The sequence below is a fragment of the Pipistrellus hanaki genome (genome assembly GCF_964339955.1).
Source record: "Pipistrellus hanaki genome assembly, chromosome: 12".
Lineage (NCBI taxonomy): Eukaryota > Metazoa > Chordata > Mammalia > Chiroptera > Vespertilionidae > Pipistrellus > Pipistrellus hanaki.
In genome coordinates, this window is record NC_140514.1 from 14,397,366 (window position 1) to 14,420,116 (window position 22,751).

The 22,751-nt window shown below is 43.2% G+C and overlaps 1 protein-coding gene and 1 long non-coding RNA gene across 4 annotated transcripts in view; one reads left to right on the forward strand and one right to left on the reverse strand.

Annotated features, from left to right (window-relative positions):
• RBKS (ribokinase) overlaps nt 1–22,751 on the forward strand; it is a 90,332-nt gene that overhangs the window by 41,411 nt on the left and 26,170 nt on the right. For all 3 annotated transcript variants that reach the window (XM_084900191.1, XM_084900192.1, XM_084900190.1), the window contains exons 6-7: nt 7,995–8,086; nt 10,630–10,818. In XM_084900191.1, coding sequence (XP_084756317.1) covers nt 7,995–8,086; nt 10,630–10,818 — 281 coding nt within the window. The remainder of the gene's footprint in view (nt 1–7,994; nt 8,087–10,629; nt 10,819–22,751) is intronic.
• Nucleotides 1–22,751, reverse strand: part of LOC311630798 — a 44,064-nt gene that overhangs the window by 7,013 nt on the left and 14,300 nt on the right. The window contains exon 2 of the long non-coding RNA XR_014796458.1: nt 15,704–15,893. This is a non-coding gene — a long non-coding RNA (uncharacterized lncRNA). The remainder of the gene's footprint in view (nt 1–15,703; nt 15,894–22,751) is intronic.

The following is a 22,751-nucleotide window of genomic DNA, read 5'->3' on the forward strand; positions in this document are numbered from 1 at the left end:
TTCCTTCTTCAATTCCTATTTCTTTATTTTTACAGTAGACCCTTTAGCATTTCTTGCATTGCTGGTTTGGTGGAGATAAATTCCTTCAGTCTTTTTTTGTCTGTGAAGCTCCTGATTTCCCCTTCAATTTTGATTGATAGTCTTGCTGGGTACAGTATTCTTGGATTCAAACCCTTCCTTTGCATGACTTTGTATATTTCATCCCATTCCCTTCTGGCCTGATATGTTTCTGTTGAGAAATCAGTTGCTAGTCTGATGGGGGTTCCTTTGTAAGTAACTTTCTGTCTCTCTCTGGCTGCTTTTAAGATTCTTACTTTGTCGTTGTTGTTTGCCACTTTAATTATAATGTGCCTTGGCGTCTGTCTTCTGGGATTCATTTTGCTTGGGACTCTGCGAGCATCTTGGATTTGTGTGGGTTTTTTCTTCTCTATCTCAGGAAAGTTTTCTGTCATTATTTCTTGAAATACTTTTTCCACGTCTACCTCAGTTTCCTTTCCTTCTGGAACCCCTATTATTCGAATATTATTTTGTTTTGTAATGTCCCAAAGCTCCCGTAGGCTCTCCTCCTGCTTTTTAATCTTTTTTTCTAGAAGCTGCTCTAATTGGGTATTTTTTTCCATCTTGTCTTCTAGCTCACTGATGCGGTCTTCCGCTTCATCTAGTCTACTCTTGATGCTTTCTATTGAGTTCTTCATGGTAGCGATGTCATTTTTCATTTCTTCTTGGTTCTTCCTCAATTCCTGATGGTTCTTCCTCATTTCTTCTTGGTTATTGTCAAATTTCTCTTCCATTCTTTTTAGCCAACCAATAATCATTATTCTGAACTCTTGCTCTGGTAGGCTGCTTGCCTCTGGCTCGTTTACTTCCTTTTCTGGTGATGCCTGCTTTTCTTTCATTTGTGGGGTGTTTCTTTGTCTTCCCATGGTATCTCTTTTCAGGATGTCTGGTTATGTGGTGTTCTTTCTCTTGCGTTAATTTATAGGTGCAAAATACAACACTACCATGTACAACACGAGAGGCACTTAACAGGAATGTATTTACAATATTAATAACCTCTAATAAAGGTAACCCCTAGCGATAGGCAAATTAGGGTATAGGAGAGAAGGAAGGAAGGAAGGTAAAAATAAAATAAAGAAAAATTAAAAAAAAAAAAAAGTCAAAGAAGAAATAAAGTAATGACAAAATGAAGTTAGAAAACAGGGAGAAAAAGAAGAGAGAGAGAGAAAGAGAGAGAGAGAGAGAGAGAGAGAGAGAGAGAGAGAGAGAGAAGAAGCAAACTAAAAAAATGGGAAACAAACTATATATATGTGGAGAAAATTGCCATAGATCAACCACTGAGCCCAGCCAATGCCGGTAACAATACTTGGAGATTAATACAAACTACAATACAATATCCACTATTATTAAGTAAGGTTATGATATACAGAAGTCAAAGAAACAAACAAAAACAGAGGATTTAAAAAAAATTACAAAGCAACAATAACAACACTGGAATAAGCATAACAATTTCACTGAAAAGCACCAATATTCACAATAATCAACCTTCACTCAAACAATGAGAAAAGGATAGAAAGTAGAACCGTTTTTTTTTTTGTGTTTTTTTTAACTAGTTAATATAGTGCAGAGAGTGATATTTATACACTTGTATCAGGGGTTGGAACTTAGATCTATGAGTATAGTGAGAGCTTTAGCAGGGGGTATACAGAAAGAATAGAGGAAAAACTAAAGCCGGAAAGGGATAGGATAAACTGGAGACTAAAAGGTTAAAGTTTAGTAAGAGAGTGATGGGGTAAAGGTCGAATTGAGATAGGGTTGAATGATGCTATAGTAGAGATTAAAATAGAATGAAGGTTACTCCCAATGTAAAATAAAGACGAAGTAAAATGGTACTGGGGAGGAAAAGAAAAAGAAAAAAAAATTGCAAAATAGCAGTAGTAATAGTGAAGATAGAGATTGAAAAATGTAATAATTGAAAAGGTAAAATCAAGTAAGGAAAAAAGAAAAAAAATCGTTTCTGAAGTAAAAGATGTAAAAAATGAAAATTAAATAAAAAATGTAAAAAATGAAAATAAAATAAAGAATAGTATAATTAGCATAAAATTGTCCAGTAGAGTTCAATCACTTCCTCTGTTATTGTATTTGGTATGCCTGGTTCTTGGATCAGAGAGTCTTGCAGTTCCCAGCTTTCCACTGCACCTCAGTTTTGTAAGGTAGTCCTTAATTTTAGGCAGGCTATATCTTAGTTATTTGTGTCCATTTATTTATTTTTGATTAATTAAAAGAAAAAGAAAAAGAAAAAAGAAAAAAAAAAAAAAAAAAAAAAAAAAAAAAAAAAAAAAAGGCAGTTTGTAGTTCAGCCCTTAGGTGTCAGTGTTACTGGTTTGACCTCCCAGACTTTGGTTGCTCTGGCCCTCTTTCTCTCTGGGGGCGGGCCCTCGCAGCTCTCCCGGGCTACAATATAGGCGGGGCCACGGCCGCTCTGGGGGCGGGGCCTCGCGGCGCTCCGGGCCGCGGTGCTCTGGGCCGCTCTGGGGCCGGGGCCTCACAGCGCTCCTGGTGGCGCGCTCAGGGCCGCTCTGGGGGCGGGGCCTCGCGGCGCTCCGGGCCGCGGTGCTCTGGGCCGCTCTGGGGCCGGGGCCTCACGGCGCTCCTGGTGGCGCGCTCAGGGCCGCTCTGGGGCCGGGCCTCGCGGCGCTCCTGGTGGCGCGCTCAGGGCCGCTCTGGGGGCGGGGCCTCGCTGGAGCAATGGCGCTATCGCAGCCTGAACTCTCAGCCTAGCCACGCAAACTCTGACCTTTCTGTGGGTGGTTGAAGAGCTTCCTTGAATCCACCCGCTTGCTCCGATCGGGGCGCCACAGGTGCTCGATGGACTCCTCGGCTGTGGGTTTTCCAGGCCTCAGAGAAGCTGCTCCCTTCCTGGTAGGGTGGCGCCGCCTTTGCGCTGAGCCTGGAGCTCCGGGAGAAGTCGGGAGTGCTGGCCGCTTGGTCAGGAAAAATTGTCCAGCGGACACTTCCTTACCTTCCTAGAGTGATCCGCTGCCCCTTAGCTGCTAATCAACATTCCCTGAGCGACTCAGATGTTGCTTCTATCTGTTTTGGGACCGGGGTCAGAACAAGTCCGTCTGTTCGGTCGCCATCTTCAAGCTCCCCTTACAATTCCCACATCCATGCTTTTCTCTCTGGGTCTCCCGCTCTCTTCCACTCTCTCTAAAAATCAAGGGGGAAATGTCCTCAGGTGAAGATTAGCAACAACAAAATACAGAGGAAGAAGGCCCCTCCATCTTTGTATAGACTCCCGGGACTCTCTTGCTATCTTGACCAAAACGAAAGCAGTGATTTTCAAGAGACAGCACTTCCACCCTAAAATATGCAGTGGTCGCCCTCTGGAGCCCAGTCCTCTCCAGGCCACCGTACTGTGAGGTGGCCGCACACCAGAGCTGGTGCTGCAGCTGCTGGTGATGAAATTGTGCATGTTGGTTCTGGCCTTTACATCCATTTCAAAGCAAATGAGACATTACAGGAACAAATGTAAATAACTGAGATTGTAAAATAGCCAAGATTAAATTCTAGGCGGGACAAAAATATCTCTTCATGCCACTTTAGTCCTTTCCCGTTCGGCAAAGAGAACTCCTTGGCTGGCTACCTGGACTTCCACAGTAACACAGTCTAGCACATGGCCCACCCGTGAGTGTTTTTGCTGCTCAAGTGCCAGACAAGTCCTCCTCCAGTGAGAGGCTGTCAAGCCAGGGTCTGGGGTTCTCCAGCCTCCCACGGTCTCCTGCGTAGGGTGCCTGTCTTCCTCTCCTTCTCTGAGCTAGTTATGAGGGCCTTCCCCACTGCCCAGCCGTCACCCTCCGAGGTGACATCATGAAGAGCTTCGGCCTCATGTTCCTGTCTTGGCCCCTAAACAGCTTCCTCCCTAGGCCTCCCAGTTCCTCACTGACGTTCTTGTGGCAGCCACTGACTGACATGCTGTTAGGACAACCGGGGTTTTAGTCCCTCTGACGCTGTAATGAGTAATAATTACTGGTGTGCGCCATCAGTCACCTCTGCAGCCCTGTTTCTCCACCGGACATCCTGTGTTCTCCATTTGACATCGGAGTTTTTTCCATCTTGTCTCTTTTTTTATATATATATATATATATATATATATATATATATATATATATATATATAATTGATTTTGTACAGAGAAGAAGGGAGAGAGATAGAGAGTTAGAAACATCGATGAGAGAGAGTCATCGATCAGCTGCCTCTTGCACACCCCCCACCGGGGATATGCCCGCAACCAAGGTACATGCCCTTGACCGGAATCGAACCCGGGACCCTTCAGTCCCCAAGCCGACGCTCTATCCATTGAGCCAAACCGGTCTCGGCTCCATCTTGTCTCTTAAAAACTTTGATCTAGTATATCTTCTTCTTTTTTTTTTCATCATGGTGAAGCATGATGATGCTTATTTATGGTAGCATGAACTAAAGAGAGGCCTTTTTTTATGGCATTTTTGCTTTTTCCCTCAATTTAGTTACTAGCAGACTCTAAGTCTATATAGCCAGTTAGTATTGGTAAGAATATTTTCCCTTAGTAAAATACAACCAAATAAGATTGGATTGATTTTTATACTATACTGGATGCCTGAAGCACAAAGATTCGCGCAAAAATGGGCTTTCCTTCCCCTGGCTGCCACCAATGCCTTCACTCTGGAGCCACTTTTCTGCCATCCCACACTGCCCAGAGGCCTGGAGCAACTGGGGGGTGGTGCAGAACACCTGTGTCATCACCATGGCAATGACACAAGCGTCCTGTCCCACCTCTAGCCACTTGGCGCCTGCATATGCAAATTAAATTGCCATCTTTGTTGGGCTAATTTGCATACTCACTCCTGATTGGCTGGTGGGCATCACAAAGGTATGGTCAATTAGCATGTTACTCTTTTATTAGGTAGATTTGTAGTCAAATTAAATTATAGAATTCCTTACTCCTACAATTATTGCTTAAAAGCCAATGTAATTTTTTTAATTTGTTTTGTGGGAAATTTTAAATATATACAGATATATAGAGAATATGGTATAATAAATCTACATATACTATCATTTAGCTTCAACAGTTATCAGCACTTGACCAATCTTGTTTCATCTATACCCTAACTCTCCACCCCATTGCAACCTTGGACTATCTTGAAGCCAAACCCAGACATGATAAAGGTTTCACTCACACTGTACCTATTTTTTATGTAAGATATTATTTGTTTTAAGAATGATGTGTTTGCATGGCATACAGTGGGTAATCTGGTCAGATTTTTTTCCCATTAGCCTTTTGTAATTAATCACGTATTAGTTTAATAAGTAATCTCTCAAGACTTTTTTCTCATCTGCGTAAGTGTATGAATATAAATACACATATAGTTATATTTTATTTGTTTTGTCAAAAATAAAGAGGGGTATCATACTTGAATTTATTACCAAACTGCCTTCTTCACTTATAAAGTATAGAAATCTTTCTGTGACAAACCAGAGACCTGCTTCATTCTTTTTAACAGCAGCAGAGCATTTCATCGGATACCTATGTCATAACTTTTTTAGCCAATCCTCTCTGCTGGATACTTGGGTTTCTTTTTGTTTTTCTGGATACAAACAGAGCGGAATGAACTTCACTGCAGTGGATGCCTGTGTGTTTCCATAGGAGAGCGTTAGAAAAGGAATTTCTGGATCGGGGATCTTTTGAGATAAAATGGAACTTTTATAAGAATGGCTTTCCCCTGTTGTTCCATATTGGTAGTTTGCTCTAACCTGTGCTCAAATGCTGCTGCGTGCAGATTTGAGGATCATATAGGTGAGCAATGGTGGCTCAACGTAATGCTTAAGGAAAATAGGGAACAATATATTTGTTCTAAAATCTGGAAAAAGTAAATGGGTGTGTTAGAACCCTGGGCAATGAGTGTCTTTATGCATAATTGGCATTGCTAAAACCTCACAAAAGCAGGAAAACCAATGAGAGAGATTGTTGCCAGGCTAAAACCCCAACAGAAGGCAGAAGAGATGGGTGGACAGGCGGGGGTGTCAGGCTATGCGTAAAGGACAATATAATAACAGTAATAATCCCTTACATTTGCACACTTCACAGTTTACACAGGACTTTTATATCCATTTCTAATTTAAGCTTCACAATAACCCGGAGCAGCCAAAAATATGCTATAGAATTCCCCATGGGTGGACATTCTAAAGTAATGAAAGTGTGGGAATAGCATTATGCTGAAGACACTGGACAAAGTCCACGGACTGAACCAAAATGTTAAGACCAAGGAAGGTGCAGAAGCAGACTCTAGCCTCACCACGCAGAAGTGGCTGACAGTTTCCTTTAGCAGTGTGCTGATAAGCATCTCCCCAAGAATGGGGAATGGATTGGTGCCAAGACAGCTACAGAAGAGCCACTTGGAGAACCTGTCCCTGGGCACATCTCCTGAGCCAATCCCAAAAGATTCTGACTCAGTGGCTTCGAGATGGAGCCCAGAAGTTATGCATTTATTAAGCTCTCCTAGTGATGCTGACAAGCAGCCACGTGTGTGAACCATTGTTCTGGAGGAGTCTCGGAGGATTTTAGTGTATGGGTCCATGGTAAATTGGGGTTACTAAACCCATAAGTCAGTGGACATGGTAGAGGAAAAGAAGGCCAACCAATCTGGCCAGGTAATCTGGTGGGCAAGAGAGTGTTTGGCAAGGAAGGAGCTTCCTTTGGGTATAATTTCTAAAGACTTTCAAAAAATACAAAGTTCCACACCAAATGCTGTTATAAAATGAGGTACGAGTGGGATAGAGGACGTCAATAGGGGGGAAAGAGAGGCATCTTTAATACTTTCAACAACAAAAATGAATTTAAAGATAAATGATGATAAATAGATAGATAGATAGATAGATAATAGAGAATTGTAATTGGGGGCTGTGTTGCTATGGACAGTTCTGGCCTAGAGAGGCAACTATTTTAGAGATGATCAAACCCTGGACGTAAAGCTGGAGGAGCCTGGTAGGGATCCAGTTTACTCAAGGCCCAGTGATGACCCGAGGCTGTGACCTCATCTCTCTGAGGCTCGCTTTCCTCCTCTGGAAAATCTAAGAGCTGTGCCATTCCCATTCATTCTCCTCCTGTAGTCTCCCAGCCTGAGCTAGCTCCCAGCCTCTGATTGACTTTCTCCTTTCCCAGTTTCCTTTGTTCTTAGATTGCTCACAGGAATGTAAGCTTTTGTGTAAGTGTGTGTGTTTGCATGAATAATTCTGATATATTTGGAAGACGTACATAGGTGTCCAAAATATACATATGTACATAAGCTTCCTACTTACTAGTCTCACCAGGAAAATTCCCAGCTTTTCATTGTTTCTTTTCTATCATCTCTTTTTTTCTTTCCTGGAAAATGGATTTATGAGCTAGACTTGCAACTGAGTGTTTAAGTGAACCCACAAAAATGTTCACCAGCCTGAATGTTCATGTGCATGTCCTTTCACGCCACGTTTAAAATCCTCTCTAATCCTCCTGTCGCCCTTTGTCATAATTTTGTAATCACCTCAGTTGTAAACATTGATGCTTACCCTTGGCGCTGAAGTGTTGTAAAGTGAAAAATAGAGCAAAAGAGATACTAGCAAACCAAAGAAGTTACATACGTATATATAGAGCCCATGGACATGGGCAATAGGGTATTGAAGACCTAGGGGGGAAAGAGAGGGGGAGAGGTGCTGGAAGGGAGGGGAGAAGGGGGGAAATGGAAATTATCTATAACATTATCAATAATAAAAAATATATTTTTGAAAAAAAAAATTTTTAAAGTAGAGCAAATGGAAATAAAGAGTATGTACTAGGCTATGATGGGGACTGAGGTTCCTTATAACTAGCTTGATTTTTCATCTAAAGAGGAAATGGTTGTAGTTGGGGATTTCCCTTATAGTGTGTCTGTAAATGTGGCACATTAAAACGATAACCACTGAACCCCTCTTCCGCTCCTTTGTAGTGAAAACATTGTTCAACCCAGCTCCCGCCACTGCTGACCTGGACCCCCGCTTCTACACCCTCTCAGACGTGTTCTGCTGCAATGAAACGGAGGTAAGGATAGACAGTGTGCGCATTCCAGGAGAAACCAAAGACTTTCGTGCTAGTGAATGAAGCAAAAAAGCAGGACTAACCACATCAATTTGATCGCATGTGAATTGGGCCCGGTGGAAACAGCCTTTTCAGTGATGGGTGAGAAGAAAGGAAATCAGTGAGTCCTGTAGGATGAGGTGGGGTAGGGGAGAAGTCTCTGAGTCATCCCCATAATCTGACACTGATCAAACCTCAGCTGTCCTCGCACTATTAGTGTTTTGTCTTCCTTGTTAATTCCATATTCTGTGGACTAATTAGTATTAGAGTTGCCTTATTTAGCAAATAAAAATATAGGATGCCCGATTAAGTTTGAGTTTCAGAGAAGCAACAAGTAATATACGAAGTGTACTTACACTTTAAAATGATTTGTTGTTTATCTGAAATTCAAACTTAACTGGTGTCTAGCAACCCTAACAACAGGTAACCCCTGGTGCGTTTGCTGCATTCTATTGTGAACATCCTGTGACTGCACTGGTGGACAGCCAGGTTTCCATCGATGCCATGGGAAGACCTTGGGGCCATTCCCTTAGGGGAGCACCCTCTCAGTACAGCTGAGGGTCATAACTTATAGATCTGCAATAAATATCTATCAATATATTCACATTGTGCCACTCATTCTAAAGCATTTTAGGAAGATAATTTTAATATTTTTACCTTTCATAGTTAAATAGTTGTAGACTAGAGCTCTCTACCACCATTGGGAGGCAGGACTTAGCATACAATGCAACATGCAGAGAGACAAAGTTAGTAACTAATAAATTATATTTTCCATTTGGTTTGAAGGCTGAATGAGGTTTCTAGGATTTGCCTTTTTGCTAATTCTTAGAATATCAAGTAAGCAAGAAAGAAGACTACAGGGAACTAATTTTAACAACCACAATACACTACGCAATATTTTTGAGCAACCACCACAGCCGGGCATTGTACTAGGTAAAAGGAATTGTGGGAGATAGTGGCCATTGCACAATAAGAGGTTACATTTCCCTCAATGGCCAAACTGCCTTTGATTCGCCTGTTAGATACTTACAGAGCGCTGTGTTCTTCGAACACTAATCACAGCTAGAATTACTAACACGTATGTCTTCTCTATGAAAGTATTAGTCCTGTGAGGAACAGCTGTCTCTGTGTATAGTTATCTATTGCTGCATAATAAATTACCCCAAAATTTAGTAGTTTACAACAACAGTGATTATTTATTGTCCCTCACGGATTCTATGCATCAGGAATTGGCACACGGCTTGCCTCTCCTCCACAGTGCGTGGGGCCTGGGAGACTCAAAGGCTGAGAGCAGGAATCATCTGAAGCCTCCTTCACTCACATGCTTGTAGTCTGATGCTGGCTCTTGGCCGCAACACGCGCACATGGCTTCTCCCTGTGGCCTGGGCTTCCTTACAATAGAGAAGCTGGGTTTCAAGATGGGGTGGAGGTGGGGTGAGAGAAAGGCAGAGGGAGAGAGAGAGAGGTGAAGATCAGTGAAAACCTTATATAAACAAAAAAGAAAGTAGCCTCAAAGCATAACTGAGTCAGACTGAAAGGGTCTATTGAAAAAAGATGGTAAGGGAGGACACGTTCAGGTTCATGAAGCCTGTCCTGCCGGGAAAATGAGCCCAGAATGGACAGACACTGTGGGATGATTTACAGGCAACAAAAGAGTTAATCTAGGCATAACAGGAGCAAGCACCACCGGAAGGGACAGAACCCTCCTTAGGAAGAGGTAGTACCTGGTTAGATTGTAATATGGAACGACAGAGTTTGGTTATAAACTGAGTCAAAATGCATCATATAATCCCGTGATTTTTCAACCACCTATTTAGAGATGCTGGAAGGGTGCCTGAGGGATGAGGAATTTCAGGGCTCAGCCCTTCACACCAACTTTAGCCAGAGACCTTTTATATTCAGAGAGAAGTACTGATAAATTTATAAAGCCCCACCTTTTATAAATCCTGCATGACTGGGAACGGTCAGAGCCAGAAAGTAGTGGAGACCCGCATTGCTTTTTCTGCTGCACAGCGGTGCCTCTCCACTCTGCCTCCATCTCCTCCAGCAAAAACAAATGGGTGCTGCAAAGCATGGAAGGCTGTCACTAGTCAGATGAGAAAGGCACATGGCCCAAGAGAGGTCTGAGGAATTACATCCTTACCTGTGAAATTTGCAGGTATGATTTATGTCCTTTTCTCCCTCCCCCTTTCCTTTCTTTGATTTTTAGGATTCTCTGTTCCCCTATCTCTTTATTGTGAAAAGTATTGTACATACACACAGAAAAGCTGATAGAGCTTTGATATAATGAATACTCATATACTCTTCACCTAAAGTTTAGGTCCTAAACTGTTGTTTAACATTTTGCTATTTATATTTATTTTTCTGAGCCAGAGTCTATCAAAATTCCCCACTGTAGTGGTTGTTATGCAAAATAAGGGAGACAGATTCTAGGAAAACAAATCTCATGTGGAAGTGGGCCCAGTCTGCTTTTCTCACCGCTGTCTCCTTTCACTTGTGTATTCCAGGCGGAGATTCTCACCGGCCTGGCGGTCAGCAGCCCCGCGGAAGCGGAGAAGGCCGCGCAGGTGCTCCTGGGAAGGGGCTGCCGCGTGGTGATCATCACCTTGGGCGCTGCGGGGTGTGTGTTCCTCTCTCAGACAGAGCCTGTTCCAAAGTACATTCCCACGGAGAAGGTCAAGGCTGTGGATACCACGGTAGGCTCTGGCTTTCAGAATCCTTTTTGGCCCTTGAAGACACATTTAGTTACTAACATACTGCACTGCACTATCTGTATCATAAGGTAACGGCTCCAGGAGGTGATATGGGAGAAAAGAAAAACAACCAGGCAGGAGAACCTTATCCTAATGCCTTTCTAACAAACTACAGAACTTTCTACAAGTCACTTAAGCTCTCTGAGCCTCACTTTTCTCATCCACAAAATTGGAATGCCAGTAAAATTATACCTGTATTACCTATATTCATTTATGTTTTCAAGAAGTACTTATTGAATACCTATTCTATGCCAGCACAATTAGGCGCCAGGGCTATAATGATGAGCATGACAGTCTGTGCCATCAGGGGCTTAGATTTTAGACAATGAATCTAAGGGTCTTACAAGCTTCATGTGGGATGAGACAGCAAGGAGCACTGGCCAGCAGAGCTCATTCTTTCAGCCAATAAGCAGTAACAGCCATCACGTACCACGTGCTTCTGTGTCTCTTTTGCATACATCTCATGTAATCTCTGCAAGAATTATATGAGGTAGGTATGGCCATTCTCCCCGTTGCACAGATTTAGAAATGTGCTCAGGACCATAATGCGGGGAAGTAACAGAACTGAGGGTTCAACACTAGGCCTGTGGGGACTCCCCTACACTTTGTGTGCAAGGCGCTGTGGTAAGGACAAGCGGGATAAGTGGACAAGTCACAGCTAGCTACAGGGCAGGGATGAAAAGAAACAAGTTGGAAAAAAAGGCTCAGGGTTCCTCTAAAGCTGGGGAAATACAAAGGTTCTCTTTATGGCCTAGAATTCAGAAGAGCTGGCTAGAAAAGTAAGCACATGTCAGGAACATGAAACAAGAGGAATAAGAAAATGGGTAGAATTTTTATTTATAAGACACTGCTGTGTAATTATTCACAAAACACGTTTTGGTTTTTATACTTGAAAAAGAATTTAAAATATGGGTCATTTATGAAAAAAGAAGCCTCAGAGGATCTGATGGAAGTTTTAGATACGAGCATGCTTTGAAAACTACTAAGTGCAAGGCATGCTTTTAGAACATGAAGCTACTTGTCATTGTCTTATTAAATGTGCTCCATCGGGCATTCGACAGATTGTACGTGGCACTGTCTTCTCTTCCTGTGTAATCACTTGTGAATCCATTAGCTTTTTTTCCTGTTTTGACAGGATGGACAGGGAAGGTTTCTTATTAGTTCTGAAATTGATCCTGCAACAGACTGCAACTATCCCCAGCCCTGAGCTAAAGCAGGAGCGTCTTTCCCTCTCTTGCTAAGCATGAAATGAAGGGTCCCCGGAAGACGCTGGCCCTCTGTAGGCCCCAGCAGTGGAGTCCGTGTCAGTCAGGACTCCTTTTGTTCACCAGCACCAGAAGCACAGCTCAGAGGGGCCTACACAGAAAGGGGGACCTACTGGGTGCACAGAATTAGGAAGTTCAAGAGTATGGCAGAATGCAGAGGCTAACCGTAGTCATGGCACTCGCTCGCTCTCTCCTGTCAGCTCTGCTCGCCTGGCGGTGGGCTTTGAGCTCAGGCTGGCCCCCTCCAGTGAGGGTCCCTGGAAGCTTCCTGCCCACACTGCACCCACCATCACATCCCCACCTCTGGTGTCACATAAAAATCAAAGAACTCTTATCAGAGAATAGGAAGTGGATGCTGGTCAAACAAAAACCAGAGGATAGGAAGTGGATGCTGGCTACCACAGAACACTCATATGGAAGTGCACTGCTTGAATGACGAAGAAACCACCTGGGAAATGTTCAGATTCAAATCAATAGTGATAACCCTCAGAGTAATTTCCTGTTGAAGGATGGGATTGCATAGATCACGACAGACGACAACTTTAAACATCTTAAATACAGTGATGGGTACGAAGGAAGTTTTCGCTTTGTTTTGTGCCCTTGCATTTGGTTTCTTAGCGTTCCCAGTTAATTTTTAGGCTTTGGAAAGGTGAAACAGTGAGAGTTCAAAGTTGAAATACAGGGAGAGTTTAAAGGTGGAACAGGGAAAGTTCAAAGGTGAAACACAGGGAACGTTCAGAGGAGAAACAGATTGCTTAATGCTTGGAGGCAGAAGATAGAAAATGGGGTCAGGAAGGTCAGGCACTGGATCAGGATCAACAAGTCAAAGGGCCGGATAGTAAAGTTAGAGGTTTCACAGGCACATACATGTGCTCTGTCTCAACTACACAACTTTCATGCCTTGGTAGTGTGAAAGCATCCATAAACAACTCTGTATGCTATCAGAATTAGGTTGGTATATATATATATATATATATAGAGAGAGAGAGAGAGAGAGAGAGAGAGAGAGAGAGAGAGAGAGAGCCTAAGCAACCATTCAACCAGTAGCTATGACACACACTGACCACCAGGGCAGAGGCTCAATGCACAGGCATGGAAACATGGAACAGACTGATGAATCTCAGAGGGAAGGGGGCAGAGGAGAGGGCAGGAAGAGATTAAACAAAGAGCTTATATGCATACTAGAGGCCCAGTGCATGATTCGTGCACTGGTGGGTTCCCTCAGCCTGGCCTGTAGGGATTGGGCCGAAACCAGCAGTCCAAGGGGTTCTGGATTGCAAGAGGGCACTGGTCAGGCCTAGGGACCCCACCAGTGCACAAATATGTGCACTGGGCCTCTAGTTTAGTAATAACTGGATTATTTTAAGTCAAGGTGTTAATTGGAATCACCAATGCATTCGCTAGGACAAGAACTAAAACAATAAAAACACACTAAAATAAATAAGAAAGTTGAAATGGTACACTAGAAAATGTCTAACACAAAAGATGCAGTAAAACAGAAACAGAGGAATGAAGAAGCTACTGGAAGACAAGCTCTTAAAAACTGAAGGATAGAACTAAGAGTGAAAGATATGGGATCTAGAAACAGGCAATGCACCATAGGAGAGGAGTGCAGTCAAGGATAGTGAAGGAAAGTTCCAGGAAGCTGCTGTGCAGCGAGGTCAGAACCATTCAGTCCAGATGAGGCCCTCGGAGGAATGTCACTCGGAAAAGAAAAAAAAAGAAAAGAAGGGAAAAGAAAGAAATAGTGAAATATCCATATATTTGAATATGCCCAGAATTTGAGGATGAACTAGTAAGTTACTATGTAGAAAACTGAGGAAATTTTTAATTTTTTCCTCTAGGTCATCTGGAGTCTAAGAGGAAAAGTATGATTAAGCAAATCTTAGTATACAACATGATATTAATTCATAGTCATAACAGTATAAGTTCCAATTATTGATTTAACTAAAAATGGACATTATAATCATATTGTGAAGATTGAAAGAAAAAGTGAGTGTGTGTTTGTGTGCACATGGGTGAATATAAGAGAACTAAATGCTCATCTTTCATAGTTAGAATTCAAGAGATAATATCTAAAACTGGTTTTCAAAATAGCGGTATAATGCACATTACCAGAAATAGAAGATTAACACCAGAAGAAACCGCTAAAAGAATTTAAAGTATTTGCCTAGTGAAAATGGTTGTGGAGAAAGTTGGAACATTTATACTTTAAGTTTTATCTTTTTAAATTGTGTATATGGATGGCTCTGATTCTTTTTAAGTGACAAAACACAATGAGATACCGTGTCATACCCACTGGGATGACTATAATCAAAAATAGATAATAACAAGTGCTGACTAGTCTGTGGAGAAATTGGAACCCTCGAGCAATGCTGGTAGGAATGTAAAATGGTGTGGCCACTATGGAAGACAGTCTGGAAAAGTTTCAAGAAGTTAAACTTAGTGTTAGTTGCAATATGACCCAGCAATTCTACTCCTAGCTATCTACCCAAGAGAAATGAAAACATATGCCCACATAAGAACTTATACATGAACATTCATAGCAGCGTTATTCATAACTGCCCAAGCCTGGAAATAGCCCAAATGTTCATCAACAGATGAATGAATAAACAAATTGTGGAATATACTGTGGGGGAGTCAGAAAATTTCTTTTACCCTTCTAGGTTCTCCTGGCTGGTTTAATAATTAAATCAACATGAGACAGAGTAACAAGAGAAAATAACCAAAATTAATTGCATATGTATGGGAACCCCACATACATGAGTCAGAGATCCCCACATTCATGAGAGGTTCTGAGACAGAGGTTCTGAGGTACACACAAGCTAAGAATGAGGGGGCACCTTAGGGGCTTCAGAGGGGAGGAAGGCCATTCGCAGAAGGATAAGAAGAGCAATATGTTCAGTAATTATATGCTTGTCCAAATACCAAATTTTTTTTGGTAATAACTCTTTTTGTGGGCAAGGCACCAAATTTAAATTCTTTAAAGAAGAGTAAAACTTTCTCATGAGCCCACAGAGTCTTGATTGTCTTTGGCTATGCCTGCCAAAGAGGCACATCTTGGGGAGGTCTATTCTGAACCCCTTCGATACATATAATAGAATGTTATTCAGCCATAGAAAGGAATACTGATGCATGCTATAGCACAGAGGAACATCCATGACTATACTAAGTAAACAAAGCCAGACAAAAAGGGCCACATATTATATGCTTCCATTTACATGAAATATCCAGAATAGGTAAATCTACAGAAACAAAGTAGGTTGGTGGTTGACAGTATCTGGGGACAGGGGATAATGGGAAGTGATGCTAATGAGTACAGGGTTCCTCTTTGGGGTGATGAAAATGTCCTGGAATGATGATGGTTGCACAATCTTGTGGATACTACTAAACACCACTGAATTGTGTACTTTTAAAGGGTGGCTTTTATGGCATGTGAATGATATCTCAATTCAGAAAACAAAGATCAAAAAGGTAACAAAACGATCCATCGAGGCACCTCACTAAAGAATGGGTACTCTTGTGGTGAGGAATCGTCCATGTGATGGCTCTACTGAACCTACCTGAATGGGTGGGTGCTCAACGTCCCCCAGTAGAGTGGAGGTGACGCAGGAAACAAGGGTAGTTATTTTCTGGGTGTGGAATCTCCCTCAGCTATCTTTGTTTTTATGCTATCTTTGTCCTCTCATCCGGCACGCTCATTATTGAAATTCTTGCCTGTTCTGCACACAACTGTTCAGCTTCTTCGTAAGTCTGAAAAAGAGGAGATAATTGACGTGGTGAGGTGCGAACTCCCAGGGAGGCATTTTCTTCTGAGCAAATGGGCTTCTTCACTTTTCCGTCGGGAGGGTGTTACCTGCTCTCAGTGGGTTTGTAACCTTTTCGGTTTTCCCCTCCTCCTAATCCCTTGTTATGCACACTTTTCAAAAAATCATGTTGTGCAGCCTAAATAGATACAATTTTTTAAAATATTTTTATTGATTTCAGAGATAAAGGGGGGAGGAGAGAGAGAGAGAGAGAGAGAGAGAGAGAGAGAGAGAGAGAGAGAGAGAGGGAGAGAGAGAGAGAAATATCAGCGATGAGAAGCATTGATCCGCTGCCTCCTGCACGCCCCCTACTGGGGTCGAGACCACAACCCAGGCATGTGCTCTGACCAGGAATCTAAGCAGCAACCTCCTGGTTCATAGGTAGATACTCGGCCACTGAGCAGTGCCGGCCAGGCACTTTTTATTCGTGAATCATACCTCAGCAAAGTGGGAAAACATTAAATAAATAAGTCCATCAGGATGGGATGGACAGTGGGAACATCTGTCCACTTGAGACAGACGACCTGCCCCGAAGGAGCCATTTCCCATTCTCCATCGGTGCTTCTGCGGACTGCTTGCTGTACTCAGTGTGCCTCGGTGTTAATAGTTGGATACATCACTTCTATTTTTATGTTTCCTGTGTACTAGAGTGAGATGGTGGCAGTAGCTGCAGATGTCCTCAGCTCAGTTTGGAAGACATGACAGATGTGTCTCTTTCCATCTCTATGTTGTCTGAATCTCAGCCTCAAAGTGACATGGCACTCATGTCACTCCAGTCCTTCCAACCTGGAGGGTGGGGACTTTGACATCTTGTGTTCACGGTTGCACAGAATAATCACTTCATAATCAGAGCTACACACATTTAAGCATGGTAATATTTTAAGATCATTTTGCTAGTGTGAGATAATGTGCTGGAACATTAATTATCCTTGGCCTATAGGTTCTGTAATATTCCTTATATATAAACTAGAGGCCCAGTGCACAATATTTGTGCACTGAGCAGAGGGAGAGAACCCTCATCTCAGCCCAGCCTTCTCACAGTCTGGGAGCCCTCAGGGGTATGTCCAACTGCAGCGGAGGCAGGAGGGGCTCCTGTCACTGCTGCTGCGCTCATTTGCCAACCATGAGTCCAGCTTCTGCAAGAGGCAGCTCCTGCACTGCACATCTGCCCCCTGATGGTCAGTGAGCATCATAGCAACCAGTTGTTCCACCATTTGGTCAATTTACATATTACCTCTTTATATATAGGATCACTTTTCTGCAAGTAAATGGTTATGTCCTAGAATATACGGAGACACTCTGATTTTAAGAATTTCACCCACAGTCTAAATCTGCCTTCTCAAGAATCACTCGCTTTATAATAAATTATCATAATTTACAGTATATACTAGTAAGTAAGCAGAGAGTAATCAAAAACCAGGGGCATGGAAGATTCTCTTACTTATTCTTTATTTCCCTCTCTTTCTATTATATTTGAGTCCTGTAGTATCCACAGTTGCTGGTGAGGCACTAGCTCCATAGATGCCCCCAAGGGACAACTCAGGGCTTGAGATTCAGCTCTAAAGTGGAGATTGCACCAGTAGGAAGTGGAAACAGTTTCTGTTAAGTTTGCACTCACGAGGCTGGTGACCTCTGGGGCTGATGGGTTACCCAGCGCTTTCCAAGGTCACTTCTCCTTGTATTCCCTTCATGCTGAGGTCCAGCCTGCAGCCATCTGAGCTGCTGTCAGGGATAGGTTCCTGTTAATTCCACCGGCAGGCCTGGAGAAGGGGCCTCAGAATAAAACCTGCTTTGCCAGCACCTTGACCTTGGACTTCTAGCCTCCAGAACTGTGAGAAATAAACTTCTGTTGTTTAAGCCACCCAGTCTGTGGCATTTGGTTATGGTGGCTCAATCCGACTAACATACCCAAGAAAACAAGTAAATGTGTTTCCGAAGTGACCTAAAGTGAATACTGAAAAATCAGCTGTTCTGCAAGGAGAAAACAATCTGATGTGAACTAACCGGATCAACCTCTATCACCTTTTGGTGAAATATTGAGAGTTTTGCGTGTGGTTTAACTGAAATCACCGGTCCCAGTGGGGAAGGGCAGGTGACGGCCCAAGTTCTCAACCTGATTTAGCCATAGCTAGCAGGGGACTCAGGTTGTGCACCAAAACTTGACTTGTCTAGAATGGGTGGTCTCGGAGGCATCTTTGACCTCTAACAGTCCTGGTTCTTACAGACTCTTAGAAATGAGGACCCTGTAGCTAATAATGAAAAGCGGGCACTATTCTGTGCCCAGCACTAGGCTGGACTCTGATTATCTCACGTGGTCATAACAACCCAGCAAGTTGAGGTTTGTGCCCATTTAAGAGAGGATGAAACAGTGCCCCAAAAGGTATATAAATAACCTGCCCAGAGTCATACAGCTGGAAAGCAGGCAGAGCCAGATTTTAGATCTGACTGTATACCCGATTATAACACCCCCATACCCTCTGCTGCACCACTCTGCCTCTTGACTTGGTGGCAATCTCCTAGCCTTCAGTCTCTCTTATTTGGGCTTCCCGCACTGACTTTCCTTGTCACTTGTCATGATAGAGGCTTTTATAATTGCTTCATTTAATCGATCTTCAGAAGCTGCCAGATCTGGAAAAGGCATTGCTTGCTTTGTGCAATACAGTGCAGCCTCACTTAACCCATGTGTAGCCCTAAAAATAGTGGTTGGCACACATAAGCACTCGGTCCGTGTTATGTCTCATTAGTAGGTCCCTATGTGTCCGACTGTTCCCTTTCCCTGGATCACCTGGGAGTACCAGGCAGCATGTTCCAGGAGCTTGCATCCCTCACCATTGCGTAGAGTGGCTGTGACGTTGGCTGAGTACATCACTGGAGGGAAACCCAGGCCCCATCCATTCAACTCCTGCATCTTCCTTCATAGGGCGGGGAGCTGAACTGTGTGGACAGCAGTGTGGCAGGATCATGCCGGACCAGATGCCACAGGGTCTGGCAAAGATCACGCTCATTCGTTCTTGTCCCTGAATGACCAAACCTAGAGGAGAGGTGTGCCACTCTTAGAGAGTACAGCCAAATCATCTCTTCATTAAACTTCTTTCACTAGGGGCCTGACATGCTAACTAGAGAGCCTGAGGGAAGAGTAATTCCTCTTTTCTTAGCGTTCCCAAACTATCTTTATAGTTTAAGGAAAGAAAAAAAAACACTCCTCCTTCCCTGCCTAGCAAACTCCTAGCCATCCCCAGGGTCCAGCTCAAAGTTCTCTGGGGGCAACCCCAATGATTAATACAATGCGTGGCGTATATTAACAGGCCCTCCTGAAATAATGAAAGAGTTTTCGTTCCCTCTGATAAAGTGAACTAGTGTGTGTGAGTTCCTCAGCCTCACTGTGAGCCTATGTTCTCCAGGGACTGGAGGACCCACAGGACTCCTCATATTCCTGAAATTCTACATTGCATATGCCAAGGGAAAGAATAAAGCTCAGGAAAAAATGCTCTTTTTTAATGATTTGAAAACAAAATAATTACCCACTTTCCCATTTCAAAAACCTACCTATCAGATTGTTTTGCCTACAGTCATAGAAAGGCCAAGATGATGATGATAATAATAATAATAATAATAATAATAATAATAATAATAAAGTTACAGAGGGAAAATGACACCTCTGAATTGGCATCCTAAAATAAAGTAAACCCCAGTGAGGCTCCGAAATAGCCCTCTTAAACTTAGGAATGATGTCAATAAATGGATGAGCTACCTGCAAAGCCTGCTGACCCTACTGCCAGAAAAGATGAAGATGACAAAAGGTTCTCTGACTAGAAAGAAAGGTCAGGGGACAAGGTAATTGCTAGAGAGACTGATGGACAAGGCGACAGCACCTGTCATGCCCCGGGGGGGGGGGGGGGGGCAGATGAGCTCTACTGCATTACTTCCACCTCAGCACAGCACCTCATTTACTAGCTAATCAGGCAGAACTAAATATTTTAATTATCGTTCTTAATCCTGCATGGGATCACTTGAAAACCCAGGGCTCTAAAAATCTAATTGTCACTGCTTACCAGAAATGCCATCATCACTTTGAGGAACTGAAACAGGGCCAAACACGAAGCTGTTTTTTTCATTTTCCTAAAGTACCGTCCCTCAGCCAGAACCGGGCATGCATCTGCCCGTGTCCAGGGCGGTACATTCAATGACGCCCAAGGACACCTGGGATCCCTGCCCTGCCTCGGAACTCATGTATGGCCAGGAACTAAAAGAAGAGAAGAGGGGTGGATTTAGGAGGTAGAGAAACAACAACTCTAAACCACAGCAGAGTCAAGACAGCACCATCTAAATCTCGATGTGGTGTTCCATGAGCCTAGATAGCACCTAAGTGAAGAGACAGGAAGTAGTCCCTCTCCCAGTAAGAAGGGGTGGTATGAGGTTGTGGCAGCTTTTCACCCACCTACAACTAAGACTTTTCCTCTCAGCTCCTGTCCCTAAGCCTCCCTCCTTCACTGTCCTGGGTGTCAGTGTGATATCCCGGCAGGAGCCGGGGCTGCTCCTGGCCTGTTCCTGGCCGCTGCAGTCACACTCTGGGGAGCAGAGCTGCTGGGACTCTACTGTAGGGCTTCTACGTGGTTCCACTGTGTGGCGCTATCTCCTGGGTCGACCTGAACTTACAAGGACGTGAGAAAACCACGTGGAGTCAAACCGTAGAGCCTAGTGAGCAGGAGCCGTGCCCACTATCCTCAATGCCCACTGGTGATAGAGGTGGACAGGAAATGGGGAAAACGGGTGTCGTTCATAGCTCCGTGAGCATCTGTCTGCCGTCGGTGTGAAAGTATGTGTGTTGTAAATTAGTGGTGTATTATCCGTGTTGACATGCTCCATGTGACTAAACTGTTAGTGACATGAATGCCATGTGTTTACATGTGCATGTGTGTGAGTAGAATGTGCTATAGTGGGTCAGTTTAAAGAGGTGACTAGTTGGTCTCACCTTTCCTCCTCCTACTCCCATTCCTTTAAAAACTAGAGGAATGTCCTATTCTATAGTACAACCCCTGAAAAAGCTGTGTGATTTGGGGGTGTGGTGGGGGGCCAGGGGTTAGGGGAATGACATCTCCCCTAAAAGATTCTCTAAAACCTGAAACTTTTATATCCTTTTCCTTCTTTGGTAAAAAAAAAAAAAAAAAAAAAAAAAAAAAAAAATGAACGCTTTTAAAAGCACTCATTGGGCCTTTTGCTAATGACTCACTGAGCCGTCAAGAAAGGACAAAGTAAAAACACCACTTTTGGGTGGGGCGGCAGTATGTTGTGTTGCTTTGCTTCAATTGGTGGTGTGACAAGTTGTTCCGCCTTGGGGCGGGGGTTAAATAATCTACATATATAAAAGCCTAAGTGACCATTCCACCGCCTAACCGGTAGCTATGACACACAATGACCACTAGAGGGGCAGATGCCCAACACAGGAGCTACCAAGTGACAGCAACTTTGCCGAGTTCCTCTCACACTCCAGGATCCCTCGGGGGATGTCGGACTGCTGGTTTCAGCCCAATCTCCACAGGCCAGGCCAAGGGACCCCACCTGACGGGGGGACCCTGCTCACTCCGCAGACACCCTTCAAGTCCAGGCGCCACTCCAGGTGCAACGGCCAGGGAGGGACTAGGGACCGCTGGAGGCTGGCTCCAGGGCGTGTCTGGCTCATCTAGCCCAGTCCCACCCCACTGGCCACCTTCTAATTAATTTCCTTTCAATGCCTCTAGTAATAAAATAAAATAAACCAAAATTGGGAAAAGAAAGATCATGGTTGCATTTGCTAGATGACTTCCCCATAACTGTTCTGTTCCCAGTTAGGGAAATGTTTTTCCCTACTTAGTCCTTGCTTTAGCACGTGAGATCTAACTGCGTAGATTACTTTGTAAGTGAACAGACTGCATCAAAGATTTAACATTTACGACTTCCCTCAGTAGTCCCAAGGCCAATTGGATTGCCTTCCTTCCTTCCTTCTTTTTAAATTATGGAATGTTTTGATTATACTGAAAAAGTATAAAGAATAATATCATGCACACCCATGGATCCACCACCCAGCTTTGTTAATTCTTAACTTTTTGCTATTTTTGCTTCAGGTACTTTTTCATAAATAAAACATTTCAAACACAATATGACCTTTTTGCTTAAGGAGTTGAGTGCTATGAAGATTCAGCCAATATCAGAACCTAGCTTGTAGGATACTTAAACAGAAGAGTAGTATTATTTTGTAAGAATTTCTTTTGGTCTCTGCCATTCTGTAGGTTTACTACAGTGAGTCCAGATCTGAATTTATTCTTATTTATACTGCTAATGACTTCGTTCTTCCTGAATCTCAGTATTTGTGTTTCTCATCAATTCTGAGAAACCTTAACCAAAGTATTATTTAACTCCCCCCTATTTTCTCCATCCTCTCCTGAAATCCCTATTAGGTATGTGCTAGACCTTCTGGAGCTTACAATACTGGAGGCAGAAAGAAGTGTCCATAGACTGTTGCTCTGATCTAGTGAGAGATTGTGGCCTGGACTACAGAAGTGGTAATGGGATGTTGAGAAGTGGGTTGAAAAACTCCTAAGAATTCAAGGACACAATGGTAGTTTCCTTTTTAAAAAAGTGGGCATTGGGGGCCTAAGTAAGATGTTTATTTCATGGTCAAAACAACTAGATCATTCTACCAGTCTCAGTGGGTCTCAGCATTTTTTTTTTTTTTTGAGCCCCAACTCATCTAAGAGCTAAGACCTACTCCCATTAGAAACAGCTCATACCATCAGTGATTCTGCAGATGACGCAGGAAATAATTTAT